At 35.6% G+C, this 13,966-nt stretch overlaps 1 protein-coding gene across 1 annotated transcript in view; it reads right to left on the bottom strand.

Moving 5' to 3' along the window:
- LOC107566890 (guanylate cyclase soluble subunit alpha-2-like) overlaps positions 1–13,966 on the bottom strand; it is a 34,262-nt gene that overhangs the window by 12,458 nt on the left and 7,838 nt on the right. The window contains exons 4-5 of the mRNA XM_016252452.1: positions 12,404–13,221; positions 501–656 (exon numbers count right to left, since the gene is read on the bottom strand). Of these exons, the coding sequence (XP_016107938.1) occupies positions 501–656; positions 12,404–13,221 (974 nt within the window). The remainder of the gene's footprint in view (positions 1–500; positions 657–12,403; positions 13,222–13,966) is intronic.

The raw sequence follows: 13,966 nt of genomic DNA, 5'->3' as shown, positions 1-13,966 counted from the left end.
CAACGTGTAAAAAGACAGTATAAGTCATTATAATCAGTAATTATGTCCCCACTGGATGCAACAAATGCCTCGTTTATAATGGGTTTTAATGTTTTTTTTCGTTGCTCCATCACAGTATGGTAAGGGGCGTAACATTTCCGTCACACGCTTGAGGTATTCAGCCAATCACAACGCACTGGATAGCTGGCCAATCAGAGCACACCTCGCTTTTCAGACCGATGAGCTTTGTAAAAATCGACGCGTTTCAGAAAGGCGGGGCATAGAGGAGAAACAATAATGTACAGTATGTGGAAAATAATGTGTTTTTTGAACTTTAAACCACATAAACACATTTCATTACACCAAATACACAACATAATGTTCTTTTTAGCAACACCATATGACCCCTTTAATAGTAATAATCACAATAGTTCCATCAAGTAACAGTTCATTAGCCAAACTCTATTGCTGTTGACAGTAAACTCATTGAAAGCCTAATGATGTTTCATTGACACACCCACCAGAATGACATCACGTGTGGCATCATGAATAGGGATGTCAGACAGATGTAAGCCCCGCCCCATGAGCTCCTCCAGCCTATCAACACGCGGCGAGCCCAGAAACATGATGGAGTTGGATTCTGGGAGGTGAAGCATCTGACCTTTGAGCTCCATCACCTGAAACACACACACAGAAAAAAGTGAAGCGCTGAAATTGAAAAGCAAATAAGCATATCATATTACAAATTCAATTTATTGGTAGGGAATTCATATTAATGCAATAAGCCCGACGTGTTTGTGCTGCCATGAAGATGCACTCGCATTAATATGTTTACATGGTTTTCAAGAAAAACAACAAAGCATTTTAATGTCGTATGTTTCAAACACACACACACACACACACACACACACACACTAGATCTCATCACATCGCTCGAGGAGAGGGAGAGTGAGGCTGTTCTTTTATTAGGATTTGGTTGCTATGGAGGAGTTCTTGAACAAGTATTCTAGAATATGCAATGAATCTACATTTGTTAGGAGAAAGCATTATATTTCAGCGTGTAACTCCTGCAGACATGATGGATTGCTCAAATCATGTTATTTAAGTGATCAGATGCACCGTTTTCACCTGCTGGACCAGAAAACAGCTGAAAAATCCCACAACACCGCACTCGCAGTAATATGTTTACATGGTTTTCAAGAAAAACAACAAAGCATTTTAATGTCGTATGTTTCAAACACACACACACACACACACACACACACTAGATCTCATCACATCGCTCGAGGAGAGGGAGAGTGAGGCTGTTCTTTTATTAGGATTTGGTTGCTATGGAGGAGTTCTTGAACAAGTATTCTAGAATATGCAATGAATCTACATTTGTTAGGAGAAAGCATTATATTTCAGCGTGTAACTCCTGCAGACATGATGGATTGCTCAAATCATGTTATTTAAGTGATCAGATGCACCGTTTTCACCTGCTGGACCAGAAAACAGCTGAAAAATCCCACAACACCTAGCAGCAGAGAATGTATCCCTGCACGAGTGACCCTGAGCATCCACACAACGTTCTGTAGTGTTGTTTTAGTATTATTTATATACTAGTACAGTTTCCAAATGTTTTATTTAGCTTTTATACATTTTTTATAATTTCAGTTTTTGTATTTAAGTTTTAGTAATCCTGTTATGCTCTTTTGCCGTTTTTATTAGTGTTTATTATTTTATTATTACTTTTATAAATTTTCCTATTTAGCGTTAACGTATTTTTATTTAAGTTTTAGCAATTTTTTGTAAAGAAAAATAAAAAGTTTTGTTGTGTGTTTTTGTCATATTTATCAGGCTGTTTTGTTGTCTGCACAGTTTTATTCATTTGTATTTCTGCTTTTGTTTGTTTTTTTAGTACATCAAATTAAACTAAATGACAATTAGAAATGTTGCCTTGGCAACTAACTGAAATAAGTTTGAAGTTGAAGTTGAAGTACTAAAATAAAAAAAAGCTGAAATAAATGAAAGCTAAATAAAAGCAGGGTCGTTATAGTTAAAGTAAAAACAAAAACATTTTTGTTATTTGAAAATATATATGAACTGAAACAAAATCAAATATAAAAAAAAACTTAGTTTTTTATAGTTTAACTAAAATAACAATAAAATAAAAATTAATAAAAAAAGAAATAAAAATTTATAAAAAATATATAGACAACTAAAAAACATTTTTATTATAATTTAAGTTTGAGTGTTAAAATTTTGTTATGCTTTTTTGTCATTTTTATTAGTTTATTTCTATTTACCTTTAATGTATTTAAGTTTTAGCAATTTTGTTATGTAAATAAAATACATTAATATTATTTTCTTTTAAACTAATACAAATTACAAAACATTTGTTTTCATTTTCATTTTTTACATAATATATATTTCCAGCTTTAATTTTTTTTTCTTTCAGTTTTAATTTGAGTCATTTTAGTACTTCATCAAACTTATTTCACAGGATGCTGCAAAGCTTATGCTCATCAGAGCCCACGGCCCGTTACGTAACAGGACAGAGATATCGAATTCACACACTGTCTGCTTGTTCACACGCTCTGATGAAGGCAATAGAGAATTTCGGGTGTGAACGGAAAGTTCATTATGAAGAAGTGTGTGTATGTTTACAAAAATGCATGTGTGTGTGTTTCCTCGCCTCAGTCCCAGCTGTATAGATGTATTATGCAGAGATGGAGAGTTCTGCTTAAATAATGCAGTGTGCTGCAAGATTGGGCCATGTGTGTGTGTGTGTGTGTGTGTGTGTGTGAGAGAGAGAGAGATTGTACACTTCTGTACTCCGTCTCATCACTCTGAAACTTCCTTGTTTCTATGACGATCACAGGACTGTAGCCCTTTGCACAATCATCCAGCAGATGCACACACGCTTGTATACCACACAGTTTTGCTTTCATGTTTCAAGTGTTCACATCTACACACACGTGCATCTTTTAGAGGTCTCTGTATGGCAACCTTGTAAATAAGTACATTTCCAATTCTCTTCACCTCCAAAAGCCTGTAATATTTTTTTTTGTTAATTTAAATAAAGCTGAAATAAAATAAAATATAAATATTAGATGAAAAACTTGCACTTAAAAAACTTTTCACCGTTAAGTCTCATTGAGATCCTATTAAAGTTTTTACAAATCTTTTGAATTAATTAAAATTTTTATATTTAAATAAAGATTTAGTAATTTTGTTGTGTGTTTTTGACATATTTATTAGGTTGTTCATGTTGTCCATATAGTTTTTATACACTTTGTTTTCAGTTTTAGTACTGTACATCAAGTTGAAATGAAATGAAAATGTTAAATTGTAAATGTTGCCTTGGCAACTAACTGAAGTACTAGTTGAAGTACTAAAATTACAAAAAAAAAAATTTTTTTTATTTTTGTTACTTGAAATACAATAAACATTAACAGAATAAAATAATGAAATATAACTTAAATACTAAATACATTTTTTTAAAGAAAAATTAGAAAGCTACAACAAAATTACTAAATATAAAAGCTAATAAAAATTACAAAAGCACATGAAATTACTAAAACTAATACAAAACCTGAAAATATAAAAATAAAAGCTAAATCCAAGATATCAATATATACTATATAAATATAAAATAATATATAAATAAGTCAAAAAATAAAACAGATTTGGGTTCTAGTTACATATTGTCCTGCTTCAATAACAGTGATTTTAAAAGGAGGAGTTAGAGATACTGAACAACATACTACACTTAACACTGCAGTATTTACTAACCACTGTACTAACCATAACCCACACTCTGAGTAAATACTAACCACTGTACTAACCATAACCCACACTCTGAGTAAATACTAACCACTGTACTAACCATAACCCACACTCTGAGTAAATACTAACCGCTGTACTAACCATAACCCACACTCTGAGAAAATACTAACTACCCTTCACACCATAACCCACACTCTGAGTAAATACTAACCACTGTACTAGCCATAACCCACACTCTGAGTAAATACTAACCACTGTACTAACCATAACCCACACTCTGAGTAAATACTAACCACAGTACTAACCATAACCCACACTCTGAGTAAATACTAACCGCTGTACTATGCATAACCCACACTCTGAGTAAATACTAACCGCTGTACTAACCATAACCCACACTCTGAGTAAATACTAACCACAGTACTAACCATAACCCACACTCTGAGTAAATACTAACCACTGTACTAACCATAACCCACACTCTGAGTAAATACTAACCACAGTACTAACCATAACCCACACTCTGAGTAAATACTAACCGCTGTACTATGCATAACCGCTGGAACAGCAAAAAGTCAAATCCGCTGACTTTAGTAAATAAGGCACAATCCATGTAACTCTGATACATAGAAATGAGGGATTTAAATATGCATGACACAGATTAAACTGAAATGTGGGTGGTTTGAGAATAAGGTGTACATTTTTATGCTGAAATAACATGCAAAAGTAGCATGACTGTTTAATGATTTTGCCCCACAGAGTAACAAACCCATTAAAGAACAAACACTGAAGTTCTGAGTGAAGCAGCAGCTGCTGATCTCTCCCTCCTGCGATGAGAGAGTTTGAGCACAGCACAATCCTGCAGGAACCGTCCTGGCTAGAGTTCAAGCTTCACTGCAGTGGAACCGTTTATAGAACGATACAATAAATATATAATCAGCCCTGAGATACAGACATATGCTTCCTCTGGCTTCAACACACACACACACACACAGATTTCCATAACAAACCGTTCAGGATCAATCACTCCACATATCATCATCATCATCAGCCTGATCTCAAGATGTGGACGCTAGCAGAATAAAGCTGAAAATCTCTCAGTATATTTCTCTACGGCAGTTTATACCTGAGCACTAATTTGTTGAAACTCACTAAAGATTCTCACACCAGAGCACAAGGGTGCATCATTCATTGAGAATGACTTTCAAACTCCAGTTCAATTCCTGAGTTTGAATTGAATTTGTACTGAGGTAGAAAAGAGAAACTGCAGCTTGAGTTTGATTTTAAGCAGATTAAAATGAATTGAAATGTTCTACTTTACAATACATGTTGGCTTATAAAAGGATTGCTTTGAATGATGAATGAATAATGCATTTATATAGCACTTTATTGTTTATTTCTGTACACCAAAAGCGCTTTACAATCATGTGGGGGGGGGGGGGGGGCTCTCTCTTGAACCCGCCCGTGTGTGGTATTTGGAGAGATTTCTTTGCAAAGCCTGCTTCACGTGGACACTTATCATCTTATCTGGATTTTAAGTTCATGGAGACCCGACCATATCGGCCTGCCGGAAGAGGCCGGCTCGCACATCTCAGTAGTGATGGGAGCCCTGCCTAGGACAGCTTACACAGGAGGATCCTGGTGATGCCCCCGTACCTCCTGTGCCTCAGCAAGAAGGAGTACGCCGGTGGCCAGGAAGCCCCTCGGGGTGACCAGGCCCGTCCGGGTGCCTTGCAGCGTAGCACCGGGGGCCCGATGTTCACGAAGGCTCCCGCAAGAGCCCGTAATCGGCCGCATGATCCAGGAGGTATGAAGCCGAAGCCCGGCTTTTCTTACCGTCTGGATGTATGTCGACGAGTGACACGCCTACTGCAAGTAGAGCACCTGGCCTCTGAGCCCAGCAACGGCACCTCATTGCGGGCGTCTAGCAAGGGACAAAACCGCACAGGTCCCGGGAAACACTGCAAGGAACTTATAGATGGTTACACACACACAGCCATCTCGGTCTGTCCTCGATATACAGATATCATGATATTTGGATCGTACTCACCCCCATGACCTCTGAGCTGGAGCTCTGCTCCGAGGATCTTTCTGACCGGATCATCCGCTGCAGGTAACTTTACATATATTACACATGACCACCTCAGTCTCTCATTAGTATACACTCTCATGACCTATGGATCATACTCACCCACCACGAGCCTTATTGCCGGGGCTCTGTTCGGGGATTTTTGACCGGACCATCAGTCATGCGGTTACTATGATCTAGCCATAGAACCACCAACAACATCATGGGCCCAGTAGGAGACTGTTTGAAAAGGTTTTACAGCTAACCTCGGTCAGCTGGAGATGGTGGTCATAACAGGGGAATTGGAAAAAGGGGGGGGGGGGGGGGGCGGGGGGGGGGGGGTCCTTATCCACCACCAGTGTGCAGCATCCACTTGGATGATGCGACGGCAGTCACAGGACAATGGCGCCAGTGCACTCAACCACACACCAGATACAGGTGGAGAGGAGAGAGAGATAGAGCCAATCAAGTGGCTCTATGGATGGAACGATGGAATGACAGAATGAATGATGGATGGATGGAAGGAAGGAACGATAGAACAAATGATGGATGGATGGATGGAACGATGGAATGACAGAATGAATAACGGATGGATGGATGGAACAATAGAATGACAGCATGAACAATGATTGGATGGATCAATAGAACAAATAATGGATGGATGGAACGATAGAATGACAGAACGAATGAGGGATGGATGGATGGATGGAAGGAAGGAAGGAACGATAGAACAAATGATGGATGGATGGTTGGATGGATGGATGGAACGATGGAATGACAGAATGAATAACAGATGGATGGATGGAACGATAGAATGACAGAATGAATGATGGATGGATGGATGGAACGATAGAATGACAGAATGAATGACGGATGGCTGGATGGATGGATGGATGGATGGAAGGAAGAAATGATAGAACAAATGATGGATGGATGTTGGATGGATGAATGGAACGATGGAATGACAGAATGAATAACAGATGGATGGATGGAACGATAGAATGAGAGAACGAATGACGTATGGATGGATGGAACGATAGAATGACAGAACGAATGACGGATGAATGGATGGATGGATGGAAGGAAGGAACGATAGAACAAATGATGGATGGATGGTTGGATGGATGGATGGATGGATGGAATGATGGAATGACAGAATGAATAACAGATGGATGGATGGAACGATAGAATTACAGAACGAATGACGTATGGATGGATGGAATGATAGAATGACAGAACGAATGACGGATGAATGGATGGATGGATGGAAGGAAGGAACGATAGAACAAATGATGGATGGATGGTTGGATGGATGGATGGATGGATGGATGGAATGATGGAACGACAGAATGAATAACAGATGGATGGATGGAACGATAGAATGACAGAACGAATGACAGATGGGTGGATGGATGGAAGGAAGGAACGATAGAACAAATGATGGATGGATGGTTGGATGGATGGATGGATGGATGGAACGATAGAATGACAGAACGAATGACGGATGGATGGATGGATGGAAGGAAGGAACGATAGAACAAATGATGGATGGATGGTTGGATGGATGGATGGAATGATGGAATGACAGAATGAATAACAGATGGATGGATGGAACGATAGAACGACAGAATGAATGATGGATGGATGGAACGATAGAATGACAGAATGAATGATGGATGGATGGAATGATAGAATGACAGAATGAATGGATGGAATGATAGAATGACAATGAATTATGAATGGATGGATGGATGGATGGGTTGGACGATGGATGGATGGAATGATAGATAGAACGATGGATAGATGGATGGATGGAACGATGGATAGAATGATAGAATAACAGAACAAACGATTGAAGGATGGAGGGGTGGATGGATGGTAGGAATGGAGGAATGGATGGATGGAAAGAGAATGTATGACAGATGGACAGATGGATAGATAGAAGGATGGATGGATGGATGAATAGATGAATGAAAAAATAGATGGAAGCACATTTCATTACTTTGATTAATAAAATAATATTCACAATAATAACAAACAACCTCTTGTTTTGGCTGTGAAATCAGTTGAGAGACAACAGTTTGCTCATAACACATGAAGACAGTCAGCGGTCGACACAGTCAGAGCACAGATTTACTGCTGAATCAGTTTGTCTCTGCAGATGCTACAGGTGCGGAGAACAGACACGCTGATGCAACTGACACCTGACTTTCATTTCATCATCTGTTCCTCTGTTTAATTATTTATCTTGTCTGTATGCAAAGCCACCTTGATTCAGAGCTTTCAAATGTAGCGGCGTTTTACATGACAAGACAACAAACGGCTTTCTGTGACACACTAAAACACGTTTACACACATCAGATCTGACAACACCATCCTTCAAAGAACAACAGATTAAAGAGAACGAGGGCTGAAGAGGGGAGCTTTAAAAAGACATTTGCACTCCAGAGCGCAACGAGTTGCTAATCAGAGAAAGAGCGTTACTATTCATACAATTCATACTGATGTATCGATAGCATTGACCTCGTAGTCACATTCAGTTTGCATCTGCGTCAGGGTTATTACCGTTAACTAAAACTAAATTGTTAATATTTGAAATAAATAAATATATACATCTTAAAAAAAGTTGTAAATGTATTTAAATTAATATTTAATATAATTGTTTTTTTTATTACATTAGTACTTAAATCTTAAATATTTTTGTAAACTTAAAATAATATATAAATATTAGATGAAAATCTAACTTAGAAATGGCTAACTGAAATAAGTTAGAAATAAACAAAAACTAAAAATGAGATACAGACATATGCTTAAATAAATGAATAAATTAAACGAAATTAATTAACAAATTAAACCTAAATAGTTTAAAAAGAACAATAACTAATAAAAAGGACATAAGCACAAAACAAAATGATAAAAATGTTAACTAAAATGAAATGCAAAATGAGAATATTAAAATATTAATAAAAACTATAACGGTATATAAATAATACTAAAATAACACTGTTCTGCATGGATGTTGGTCAATATTAATTGAAAATGTAAACAGATGAACAATTCAGAAATAATATGGGCGCCTTTTACATAGTATTTTTAACATAATATGAATTTAGATGCATGATTTCTGTTATTGTACACTATTTAAGACAGATATAATATTATGCTAATTTGTTTCCATTTTTGTTGCGTCATACCAGGGTATTATAATTATAGTTGACAAAATCCAAAAACATAAAAAACATTAAAAAAAACATTAAAAAAACAGCTGTAATTTTAAACAAAATAAATGTTAACTGAAATAAAATGTAATTTTAAAACACTTAAACTTGTTATATTTCAGATAACTGCCAGGGCAACATTTCTCATTTTCATTTAGTTTAGTTTGATGCACTAAAATAACTAAAAATGAAATAAAAATAATAATAATACAAACTATATAGAGAAATAAAAGAAATAACACAACAAAATAACTACTTAAATACATAACAACTTAAATTCAAATTCAAATAAAAACAGAAAATATAAAAATAAAAACATGTTATTTATATGATAAAATAAAATTAATAATACTATAATAATAACACTGAGAAATGTAATGTGATCAAACAAAACTAGAGCCCTCCCATGACAATGAATGCAGCTGTCCACACTGTTGATTATAATCTATTTTTGTCGCATTGCATCACGCTTTCTTAGTGCTGACACAGTGTTATGCTGTTTATTCATATTTGTTCACATTTATCATCCTCAGCCCAGTAACCAGCTTACGCACGCACACACACACACACACACACACACAGCTTGAAGAAAAGTGCTTTGTTCCTAAGTTTCTCCTAACACAATCACCACTGTACCCCAGAGCGAGGCACTGCTGTCTCCAGCGGGACGCCCTGTTCCTGCCATCAGCACCCTGCAGCTTATTCTGGGTAAAAATAAAAGCTCCTGCTAAATGACGTGAATCGAGACGGAACTCTGAAATGTATCACTGCTTTTGAAGTATTTCGGTGTTGGTGAGCAGAAAGTGAGTTTCAGTTCTGATGTGACAGCAAGAAAAATAATGCGAATAATACAATGTCATATAATCATACATAGTTAGGATTACACAATGAAAAGGAAGGATTTCATGAAAAATGACAATACAAACAGGAAGTCAGTTGGACTGAATGTATCCAGTACTTTCATAATTTTGTACTGTATTTTTGACTCCTATCTATAAAAATTTAAAAAAGGGAGAAAATGCATAGTAATTGAGCAAAACTATTTAGAAACATTTTGTTAATTGATATAAAGCTGAAATACAATAAAATAACATTAATATTGTCAATTTCCCTATTCAGAAATTCATGTTATAAATTTAGCATATTATTGTATTACATTCTTGGAAATATTAATACATTTGATGTTTTTAAAGATTTCAATTTAATCAACACTTTAATCTGGGTTCTGATTATTATTATTTTTTTAAATGAAGCTGAATTAACTATTTTTGCTTATTTTATTTCAGCTAGTTGCCATGGCATTGTTTTTCATTTTCTTTTAGTTTAAGTGCTAAAATAACTACAGCTAAAACTGAAATAAAACTTAATAAAAAATATACTGAATAAAAAAATATATATAACTAAAATTGAAAAGAAAACAGAAAATATACAAATAAAAACTAATCCAAAATAATAATAAAAAAATGAATAAAATTCAAAATATTCAAATTTAATTTAAATAATTAAAAACAATAATTAAAAACAACAAAAAACATTAAATTAAATTTAAATTAAAGCATAAAATATAAAAATAAAACCTAATTCTAAATATTAATAAAAACTATAGGCTAATAGTATCTCAGTGGTACTAAAATAACACTGTGTCAGCTTTGTATATTATTGAATATTTATTATTCTTATTATTACATTTGAATGTTTTGATTCAATAATACTTAAATCTGGGTTCTGAAGCAAAACCAGTCCTGCATGGTTCCCATTCAATTTCTCCATAGGGATTGCAAAGAAATTCTTCAGTAAGATTCACTGTTGACAAATCAACGCAATTTTTTTTTAAATATTTACATTTGCAGTGCAGATATATTACGTACATCTATATTTCTATAAAGCTATCTATAAAGCTTTACAAACTACAGTTAAAAATCAATTTAGTGAAGAGTCCTGATATTACACGATTCGCTCCTCGTGGGATTCGAACCAGTGTCCTTCCGGTTACCAGCACTGAGCCAGCGCTGTGTGTGTGTGTGAGTGTGTGTGTGTGTGTGTGTGTGTGTGCGCGCGCGCATGTGTGTGTGTGTGTGTGTGTGGTAAAGCTCCTCTCCAGGTTGAATGGCATCAGAACATAAACTACAGCTCTGTCCAAATCATTTCATAATAATCTGCACAGATTTAGGAAATAATCCTGCGGGCTTGGCAACAGTTTTTAGCGATGGCAAACTCTGTAATTAGGACACGTTCCTACTGTCTAATGCTGCCTTCAAGTCATGTGAGAACGATCATATTTATGAAATGAGCGTACATGAACACCCCCACAATGTTGTAATTATTAGAGGGAGACCTGGGATTTTCTTCAAGCCAATTAAAGGATTATGAAGATAACTGATTTACATATGGATCATTGTAAATGTTAATTAGCTTTAATGCATTTGGACTCAAGCTGAGAGTTGACTTTGCTCTTTATTTTGTAGAACCAGGGCTAAAATCTTTCTTGAGATGTGAAAATGAGAAGAAATATGAACAAGTCTATTTAATTCCGGCCAAAATCATGTCGAAATCAGTGTTAGCCTATTTTAATGTTATTTATAAACTATTATTAATATTAAAGTAGCTTTTTCTATGTTTTAATTTTTTTTTCTTAGTAATTTTATGTGCTTTTGTCATTTTTTTAAAATATATATTTCTAAATAGTTTTAGTTTTATTTCAGTTCATAATTTTAGTAACGTAAAACTCCCGCTCAGTAAGGAGTTTTAATTCCTTTTAATTTTAAATTAAATAATTTTATATATACTGATGTATTCATTAATGTGTAATATGTTGTATTTTTTAAACAAATTATGTTTAAGAATTTTTACAACTCTTTTGCTTTAGACTATTTACAAATGTTAAATCATAAAATAAAATGTTAAGGTGCATCTTTAAACTGCATCTTTCTGAAAAGAAATGCAGTGATTAATATATAGTTTATTTATAGTTATCTTCAAATCTTCAATGTACTGTCATTATAAAATAACTTTATTATTGTTCATTTATTTCTAACAAATAAGTTCTTGTTAAAAACTAACAAAAATGAAAAATAATTATATATCGGCATCGGCTATCGGCCAAAAAGAGATGAAAATTATCGGCATATCCGATATCGGCAAAAATCCAATATCGTGCATCCCTAAACTTATTTTAGTTAGTTGCCAATGCAACATTTTAAAATTTACGTTACATTTTTTCAACTTCTATTTTATTTCAGCTTTATTTCAATTAACAGGTTTTTCACAAATTCTGAACGATGATGACTCATGCTGTTGAGTTAATAAGAGCATATTTCGCACCTAAACAAACACAAATTCACATCTTTTACCCAACTGATTCTCTTACCTTCTCTCTGCTGTCGAGTGCCGATCCGTCAGGTCGCGTACGAATGGTGAACGGCGTGGACAGCCGGAGCAGAATGTTCTGGAAGGAACAGGGGATTCTGGGAGAAACCAGCTCAAAGCTGTTGTTGAAGGTGAGCGTCCGGTGCGGGTCACTCTTGGCCTGTTTTCGAAGCCCCTCCCCGACCTGCAGGACCTCCATGTTGGGTCCCAGAACCAGGTGAAAGGGAAAGGCCCGGCAAAACGTGCTTAGACCGATGCGCAAATCCAGCGGCGAGCGCGACAGCTGGCGAGATGCGGCGGTGTGCGACAACGAGGATGTGGGTTGAGTCCGAACCTCTTGAATGAGGAAGGACAAACAGGCGGGAGATGAAGATGATGGCGGAGATGGAGATGAAGATGGGGAGGAGTCAGCAGAGAGCTCGCTGTCCTCATTGGCCGTGTGCAGCCACGTGGGAGGAGCTTCCTCAACCGAAACTTCTGATTGGTAGATGCGTCGTGCAGCGGCTCGGATCAAGCCCGGCATGGCCACACCCACAGTAGTGTCAGGGTTGAAGCAGTGGAGGAGAAGAGTCCGTCCCACGTCGCTTTCCGCGTTCGTCTCTTCGCTCTCCTGAGGAGCGTCTTTGCATAGGAAAGAAGGAGCCTCGGACAACGCTCGGCGACCGCAGGACGTTCTGATGTGTTCTAGAAGAGCGTCGAAACCATTGAAAAAGTCCTGCAGGTTTCCTCCGAGAGCTCGCAGAACCCTCTCGTTCTCCTCCAGACACAAGCCAAAGAATTCCTCCCCAAATCGGCCACGTATGTCGGCAAAGTCCACGCCTGTAAAAAATAATGCAAAAAATTATCACTTTGATACAAAAAATTACATTAAATTTAAATGAAATTGATTAAAAGTGACAGTAAAGACTTTTATAATGTTACAAAACATTACAATTTCAAATAAACGCTGTTCTTTTGAACTTTCGGTGGACGCTGAAAAATAAAATGTATCAGTTTCCCAAAAAAATATTGTGCAGCACAACTGTTTTCAACATTGATAATAATCAGAAATGTTTCTTGAGCAGCAAATCAGCATATTTATTTATTTATTTAGTCATTTATTAGATGCTTTTATCCAAAGCGACTTACAAATGAGGACAACAGAAGCAATCAATTGTAGTATTAAAACAACTAAAAACAGATCCAAAACTAAAAGCTAAAACTTTATAAATACTACCTATACACATTTTAAAAATAAAGAGATTAAATAAAAATGACAAATGCATACAACAAAAGTTCAAAACTTAACATTTAAATGAAAAACAAAAAATAAAGATAAAAACAATTCAAAATATTAAAGAACAAAAGGTATGAGTATAATAATGATTCTAACATAACACTAAGCCAAACACCAAAAAAAAATTATTAGAATGATTATTTTAATTATTTAAATATTATTATTATTAGAAATTATTAGCATATTATAATGATTTCTGAAGGCTCATGTGATACTGAAGACTGGAGTAATGATTCTGAAAACTCAACTTTGCTTTACAGAAATAAATTACATTTTAATATATATATA

Source organism: Sinocyclocheilus grahami, unplaced genomic scaffold, assembly GCF_001515645.1.
Source record: "Sinocyclocheilus grahami isolate Dianchi unplaced genomic scaffold, SAMN03320097.WGS_v1.1 scaffold1110.1, whole genome shotgun sequence".
Taxonomy (NCBI): domain Eukaryota; kingdom Metazoa; phylum Chordata; class Actinopteri; order Cypriniformes; family Cyprinidae; genus Sinocyclocheilus; species Sinocyclocheilus grahami.
This window is presented reverse-complemented; position numbering and strand designations above follow the sequence as displayed.